Genomic DNA, 8,774 nt, shown 5'->3' with positions numbered 1-8,774 from the left:
CTTCGGTACATCAACATACATAAACTCATAATAAAACTGTCATCGTAACTTTAAGCGTGCGGACCCTACGGGTTCGAGAACTATGTAGACATGACCGAGACACGTCTCCGGTCAATAACCAATAGCGGGACCTGGATGCCCATATTGGCTCCCACATATTCTACGAAGATCTTTATCGGTCAGACCGCATAACAACATACGTTGTTCCCTTTGTCATTGGTATGTTACTTGCCCGAGATTCGATCGTCGGTATCTCGATACCTAGTTCAATCTCGTTACCGGAAAGTCTCTTTACTCGTTCCGTAATACATCATCCCGCAACTAACTCATTAGTCACAATGCTTGCAAGGCTTATAGTGATGTGCATTACCGAGTGGGCCCAGAGATACCTCTCCGACAATCGGAGTGACAAATCCTAATCTCGAAATACGCCAACCCAACAAGTACCTTTGGAGACACCTGTAGAGCACCTTTATAATCACCCATTTACGTTGTGACGTTTGGTAGCACACAAAGTGTTCCTCCGGTAAACGGGAGTTGCATAATCTCATAGTCAGAGGAACATGTATAAGTCATGAAGAAAGCAATAGCAACATACTAAACGATCGGGTGCTAAGCTAACGGAATGGGTCAAGTCAATCACGTCATTCTCCTAATGAGGTGATCTCATTAATCAAATGACAACTTATGTCTATGGCTAGGAAACATAACCATCTTTGATTAACGAGCTAGTCAAGTAGAGGCATACTAGTGACACTCTGTTTGTCTATGTATTCACACATGTATTATGTTTCCGGTTAATACAATTCTAGCATGAGTAATAAACATTTATCATGATATAAGGAAATAAATAATAACTTTATTATTGCCTCTAGGGCATATTTCCTTCAGAAACCAACACATGGACTTCAAGAAATGCCTATGGACAAATCCTTCAAATATAACTCAATGCAACCATTAGTCCATAGAGAATGTCATCAATTACCAAAACCACACATGGGGGCACCGCATGTCCTTTCAACAGTTTTGACCTCCTGAGCCACACTCTGCAGACAGTTATCTGAGAAAAGGATGGAACACTTCAACGGGTTGATCAATTGTCTAGTCGCCGCCGAATACGTGTTCAACACACCTTTAACCAAGAGAGCCTGCTGCTCGGGGGCATGGAAAAACAGGAGGGAATCAGCCTCAAATAAGAGATGTGAGATGACCGGGGGCCCTCTACAGATCGTGACCCCTTGTAGACCTTCCTCGCTCATCGACTTGTTCAGAAGGATAGACAGAGCGTCAGCCACAAAGAGGAAAAGGAAGGGGGATAATGGATCACCTTGGCGTAGACCTCTCGAGGGAGAGAAGGACTCCAATAGTTTGCCATTAAATTTAACAGAATACTTCACTGATGAGACACATGCCATAACGCGAGAGATCCACTCATCAGAGAAGTCCCATTTAGAGAGCACCCTTTCCGAGAAGAACCAATCGACGCGGTCATACGCCTTCGACAGATCAAGTTTGTAAGCACATAAAGCTGGTGAATTCTCCTTTACTGGCTGAATATGATGAATGCACTCGAAGGCAATAATGGAATTGTCTGATATCAACCTCCCTGAAATGAATGCACTCTGATTTTCAGAGATAAGCTCAGACAGGAGCGGGCGTAGCCTGTTCACCATGCATTTAGACACGATCTTATACACCACATTACACAGACTAATGGGGCGGAAATCTTTTAGTTCCTTAGGGTGGGGCACTTTTCGAATTAACACAATCGTCGTGTCATTAACACCATCTGGCATGATGCCAGTAACAAAAAACTCTTGCACTGCAGCCACTATTTCCACTTTCAAAACAGCCCAATTCCTTTGATAAAACCTGGCCGGGAAACCATCGCAGCCCGGAGCTTTCAGGGGTCCGATCTGAAAAAGGGCATTTCAGATCTCCTCTTCCGAGTATGGCATGCACAAGGAGTCATTCATCTCCGCAGACACCTTAGGAACAATACTATCCAGCACCTCATGCGGGTCCAGGGTAGGATCTTTAGTGAAAATCTCCTTAAAGTAGGAGTTAGCCATCCTCTCCATGTCGGATGGTACGTTGCACCAGGAGCCATCAGCCGTCATTGGTCGCTGAATTTGGTTGCGACGAGCGCGCCAAACAGCTCGCCGGTGTAGGTATTTAGTATTGCGTTCCCCTTCTTTCAACCATGCAATTCTAGACCGCTGAAGCCAGAGCATCTCTTCTCTATAAAGAAGCTTGTCGAGTTGATTCATCTTAGCCCGTATCTGCGTCCGGTCCGCGCCTGACAGTTGAAGGTCAGCCAACTGCTGACGAAGATTTTCAATTTCCTTCAAAACATTACCAAAGTTCAGTTTGCTCCAATGCCTCAAGTCAGTCATCACCTCCTTCAGCGAATTAGCCACCGAGCCCAAATTGTCGACTGGCCGGTGTTTAGCCCAAGCCTCCGAGATGACTGTGGGAAGCTTGAGGTCTCTCTCCCACATAATCTCATACCGTGGAATTGACATCCTGCGCCTCGGTTCCTGTACTCCTTCCAAGTTGATCAACAGGGGGATGTGGTCAGAGCAGGAGGTGGCCAGATGCACCACCCGTGCCGCAGGATAGATGTCTCTTAGTGCTTCATCAACGCAAGCCCGGTCGAGGCGGACCTGAACATTGCGAAAACCCGCTTGACCATCATCGTATGTGTATGGTATCCCTGAGAATCCGAGATCCTCAAGCTCACATATTTGTAAGCAATCCCTGAACGCTGCCATCTGTGCCTCCGCCCTGGCTGATCTTGACAAGTGCTCGTGCTGCCAGAGTGCTTCATTAAAGTCACCGCACATGACCCATGGTTCTCGCGACATGGCCCGTAAACGACACAGATGATCCCACATCCGATGACGATTTTCCACTCTCGGTTCCCCATAAACAAAGGTACCCCTCCATGAGATATCGGTTCCTCCTTCGAGAATCCGAACGTCAATGAACCTGCTACACGATTCCAGAACTGTAACAGTGAGATTCTCATCCCAGAACAACGCTAGTCCTCCACTTCTTCCATCGCTACTGACACCGTGGAAGCCTTTTAGGCCTAGTCTCCACTCCATTTTCTCTACCTTAATATCCTCCTGTCTAGTCTCACACAGAAAGACTAGCTTGGGGTTATTGGCTTTTGAGAGGGCCAAAACCTCACGAACTGTCCGGCGGTCCCCCCCCCTCCCGGCAGTTCCAAGACAAAATATTCATTGCGTCCGGCGGTCCTCCTCGAGGGAGGCCGCCGATATCTTGTTTTGGTCCTTCTCTGTTGCTACTTTCATACGTTTGCTGCTCGAACTGTTGTTCGTGGGCGAGTCGCCCTCCTTCAAATCACTACCGTTGCCATCTGTTATAGCCAGTACCGGCTTCAAAGTGCCAAGGACATCCCGAGAGTTAGCCACAGCTGCATCCATGTTCAACCTCTTCTTCGGGATTCCGTCCACCTCCATTCTCTCCCCAGGTGCTTTAACTGGGCTAGAAGCAGTGTCCGTGACTTCGGGATCAATAGGATCCTGCACAGACGCGTTCATGTCCATCTTAGGAGTCGCCACTTTATTTGGTTCATAGCCTGACGCCCTAGTAGCTCGATGTTCTGGACGTGGCTTGTTTGGGGCATCAGCATAGATCCAATCACCGAACTTAAGCTCCTTCTCATCGTGAACCCCAGGTCCACATTCCTTGTGATCGTGACCAATGAGGCCACATAGCTTACAAAACCTGGCGAGTTTTTCATAACGAACCAAGTATACCTGACGTTCCTTGGCACGAACAATACTGACGTATTTTGTCAGAGCCTGACGGATATCATGCTTGACCCTCACTCTTACGTAATCACCTCAAGTGTTCCCGTTCAGGCGCATCTCCATTATGTCACCGGAGTTCTTCAGAAGCTTCTCCACAATATTCTGCTTGCAATACGGGTCTGGCAGCTTGTGGATCTGCAGCCAGATTGGCAGGTGATGGAATTCTACCTCTTCTGCTTTGTGAAAACCATCATACGGGCACAAGAGCACCGCCATATTACGAAACAACCACGGACCCTGAAGCATGATGTGTTCCCAATCCCCTAAGCAAGATGCTTGGACGACAAAACGATTAGGGCCAACAGGTCGAAATCTAACACTTTGCGCCGGATTCCACGCGGCCCTCATATCCTTTAGAAGGCCGAAGGGCTGAAGTTTTTGGTTGTATGAACCCTAGCAAGGGCCAGCCACCGAACGCTATCCTGGATCTCAGGGTCGTCCTCATCAATCTCAACATCAGCAAACTCTTCCTCGTTGAGATCCAGCTGATCAAAGAAATCTCCCAGATCCGATCCTGCAGCCGCGGCGGTGCCGCCGCCGTTCATGGTGGAGTTGGCATCAAAGAGAGACGCCATCCCAGAGTCCTGGACCCGTCGCGCGATCGCCAAGGGGATTGACGACTACGGATGTGGTAGCAGCAGTCGGGGAAGGGTAAAGGCGGATGGAACTCAGAGACGATTGGAATCGCCTAAGAGGAGGGAAACCCTAGCCGTCTCGGGCGTAGGGGAAAAAACCATAGAGGACCAGTGTCGCCGATTTTTCAGTGCCACAACACCGAGCTCTGACTATCCTCAAAAAGGGTACCTCTACCAACATTATCATTTCCAAGACATGCCAAAAGATGTTGTCTACATATGCAACTTCCCCGACCACTGCTTCTACAAGGTCTTAGTTTTTAAAAAGAGTTTGCTACGTCGACATGGAGTCCCAGAGACATATGGAGCTATGCTCACGGCGCCGCCAGTGGACAAAGGAGGAAGAAGACGACACCCCCAAGTATTTGAATGTAATTATTATTTTTGTATGAGTGTGTTTGTAAGGACCTGTGATACGCAATATATGGCCTTGGGCCTTTCACAAAAAATAATGTTGAAGGATGCTTTGCAATTCTTGCAACCAACAACTGCTGGATCTAAATCCGACTCCCCAGATTCTTATGTGAAGAAGTCTGAAGAAGAAAATAATAGAAGAATTACAGATGGGGTGTTTCCCTCTTACACACCAAAAAGGTTCTTGAAGACAACTAGCAGATCTCCAAAGCACGCCAAGCTCAGATTCTGTGTAAAAGCTCAAAGGCTCAGAGTTTATGTGCGAACTGACCTCTCCTAACATAGTACAAAAACGTGGCAACTTGGGCAAAATGTCATAGGGAAAATCACTGAATTCTAAATCCCAATAGGGAAATAGGTGGCACATGCATCACATCTCACGTTCTCAAGCTGGATGGAACTGCCCAGTGGCACACCACGTCGAGCATCGATTCCCCAATCCCCCTTAATCGCCAAAATCTCAAAACTAAACCTAGGATCAGAAACAGTAAAGCGCATTCGTCAGGCAATGCCGCCAGTGAGCTAACTCATACGTATAATTTCCCCCGTAAGAGAAATAACAGGTAAATCTCACCAATTCAGCCTTGCTCCAACTTCTGTGTTGTATTTGCTGTGCTAATACATAATATTTGAACAGCGAATTTAAGCAAGGACACCTTACAGTTATGGCAAGTATGATTTCACAAAGTATAAAGTAGATACATAATCCTATAGTATGCCCTAGTGGATCGCTTTCCTCCTCACAGTCCAGATCTCCTACAATATGACCAAAATGGTGACAAAATCCTCATGCGACACCGTTCCAATAAGATAATCAGATGAAACCTTAGGAGGAAGACAGGCCAAATGTTTCCAACAAAGAAACAGGGTCCCGAAAACTGCCCTCTGCATATGAATCCTCTCTCTGTCTGTCACATAAGCGGTTCTCCATATACAGATATCCTTACCATACCAACTATAAAAAATCCTCGCTATAAGTGAGGCAAACCTGACCATAAGTGGGGCGAAAAAGTGAAATGACATTGGTCAGTGTTGCAAACCCTAACACAACTCCGGTAGATTAAACCAAGTTGCTCTGAGTATGAGTGAAGCACCTTAGCTTGCACTGTCACTAGCCCAGGAACAGAGCAACACAAATGTGGAGTGGAGGGTCCGTTGGAAGGACCAAAAAACAGAACCTCCAGAATCCTGAAGGAAGTATGCCAAGTAAATCTCTCTTCAAAAGAAATAAGCATCTTGTAACATACTCCCTCTGTCCCAGAATATAAGAACGTTTTTTACACTACACTAGTGTAAAAAACGCTCTTATATTATGGGACGGAGGGAGTAGCATGCAGGCTCAAGGCCAGTGCATTTATAGAAAATTTCTCCACTAAGAGCACAACTAGTCTAGCTTTCTTTTTCGTCATGAATCCTGAAGGTAGGCTGCAGAAAAGATCACAAGAGGGGCGACTAATCTGCTACCTATTCCACAGCTTATCAAGTCGAAATAGTGTCTCTATAAGTTGTTTGATTAAACAATGCAGACTTGTACTTGGTAAGGAACGGCAAAGAACAGTAAAGCTGGCTGGAGAAGCAGGTTTTGGAGCCAGCACATGTTTTGTACAAAAATCTCAAAAAATTCTGAAAGTGGAAACAGATGTTTCAAGGTTTTACCAGCCTCCAAATAAAGGAAAAAAACATCTGGTAACAAAACTGAAACTAAATATTCAGGTTGGAACAACGATGCAAACAATTAAGATATTGGAATTTAACAAACATATTAGGAATACAGTGTATAATTATCATCTCCCGTAATATTCGGCACCGATCAATCATTTTCCTAAATAACTTGCAATAATACAGCTATTTGCTGAAGTTTTATATCATTTCACAATGGATGTGGTCATGGAAGATAGTCACTCACTGCTTTGGGAAATGAAATGGGCACATAAAAGGAAAAACATAAGCAGTAAATGTACTGCTAGTCAACAGAGCAAAACATATCAGAGAATGTTACGGATATAGAGTAGGTTCATATAACAGAGCAGAACATATCACAAACATTTTGTGGAACTTACGTTTCTCCAAAAGACAAACTAATCTCAGGTTGCTAAGGTTTCAACTTAAGTAACTACGCTCATGTTAATCCACGATCAGCACACTAAATTTTGCGACTCTTAGCTGCTTTCTCCCATATATCCGCAATGATAGTAGGGCATTCCCTTTTCAGTTGCTCATACCCTTTACTGGCCACCACATCACCAATTATATTAGAAGAGTTCATAAACTCAATGCAAGCATCTTTGAGCTGGCTGCAATGGTGCTGGTCGGCTAGAGCTAGCGTGGTCGCCACAGTGTCGGCACAAAGAACCTCGCACAGCTTGCTCTCGCACATCAATTTCATCCTTTCCATGGCATACCTATCTGCAGCGACAAGAAAATGCCTAAGCATTTCTTCATACTCTTCATCATTGAGCTCATCCATCGGAGGCAACAAATCCTTGTAGATGAAGTGAAGAAGTCCTCTGAAAGCAGCAGGCTGCATATCTTCAACAGTTATGTTGCGCCTTTGTTCGTCCCTCATTGGCCCGTAGAACTCTGCCCTGAAGACCGCTGAACGCATCGCGAGGATTATCTTATGAGCTGAGAAAACCTCATGCTTCACATTGAAAGAGACATCAGCCCCCTCTGTGGCCTCCAGCAAGCTGCTGAGATTATCAAACGGATCGGACGGCGGCACTTGGACCACAGCATTCGTCTCGACCTCCTCCACCTGCGCCTCCTTGAACTTGATCACCGTAAGATTGCACTGGATGCCAAGAAAGTCGTCCACAATCCACTCTCCAAGTTCACTCTTCCTCCGGAATTTGGTAAAGCCCCAGCTCGCGGCTGCATTGTCACGGGTGTCAAAAACGGACAGGTCTCTCTCGCTAGGGTTTGGCCGGGCATAAGGCTGCGGCAGCGGAGCCGCTCTGGTCTGGTCGACCAGCCACATATCGTAGAGCACCCTCACCTCCGTGTTCTCGGTCTTGAGATCGAGGAAGACCGACACCCAGCCATTGCTGTCTTCCCTGTTGCCGTCTGGGTAGAAGCGGAGGCACCAGTCGTAGCCGCCGACGGCGAAGGTAGCGGACTGGATGAACTTGCCGACCCCGAAGCCCCTGTGCAGACTGTACCCGTCGATCTTGAAGACGTGCGACCCGTGCGCAGTCTCCGGGGCGCAGGTCGAGGCGGTCCTCGTCAGTGAGCTCTCGGACGCGGCCATCGCTGGCCTCTGGTGGGGCAGAAACTAAGCGCGGCGGCGGCGGCGGCGCGCGGTTGTGGGAGCCGCGGGCAAGGGGAACTGCGACGGGGCGATAGGTGAGGTGGCGCGGCGCGGGGAACGGCGGCACGCGGTGGGCGAACGGTGAGCGGCGGCGAGATGGGGAATTTTGTGTTTCTTTGAGAAACGACGAGATGGGAAAAGATTTTGAGGGGGGTGGGGGATGGCCGCCAGCGCCCGCTGTGTCGCTTGCATGGGCCTGGCCCAGCAACGCTAGCTGCCCGTTGCCGCCGCTCGCTCGCTAGCTGCCCGCTCGATCACTTCTTTTCCTTCATTCTAAAAACTGCTACAGTATTGACCGTTTTCTCTATCTCTATCTCTACTACTTAAAAAGAACGTAAGATTCCCATTTCACCTTTCTTTCAACCACCCCTTCGTCCAACTTTTCCATGTATATGATAATCAATCACCTTAATTTACTTTTTGGACCAATTCCATTTTAATTTACTTATCAAACTTCTAATCAAAATATAAGGTAATTCATGGTCATAATTTGATGAAAAAATTTATTTACACAATCGCATTATTATTGACAATTAAACCACAAGTTAACATACTAGAATATTTATATCCCGTTGC

General features: G+C 46.9%; 1 protein-coding gene across 1 annotated transcript; it reads right to left on the bottom strand.

The window, feature by feature from the left end:
* Nucleotides 1-6,827: 6,827 nt before the first annotated feature.
* LOC123166608 (BTB/POZ and MATH domain-containing protein 1) lies at nt 6,828-8,335 on the bottom strand. Its single transcript, XM_044584418.1, has one exon. It carries the CDS (start codon nt 8,136-8,138, stop codon nt 7,035-7,037), a length of 1,104 nt encoding a protein of 367 aa, XP_044440353.1. The 5' UTR covers nt 8,139-8,335; the 3' UTR covers nt 6,828-7,034.
* Nucleotides 8,336-8,774: the final 439 nt, after the last annotated feature.

This window comes from Triticum aestivum, chromosome 7D (assembly GCF_018294505.1).
Source record: "Triticum aestivum cultivar Chinese Spring chromosome 7D, IWGSC CS RefSeq v2.1, whole genome shotgun sequence".
In the NCBI taxonomy this organism is placed as follows: Eukaryota; Viridiplantae; Streptophyta; class Magnoliopsida; order Poales; family Poaceae; genus Triticum; species Triticum aestivum.
The sequence above is the reverse complement of the archived record's forward strand: the minus strand, read 5'-3'. Positions and strand labels throughout refer to the sequence as shown.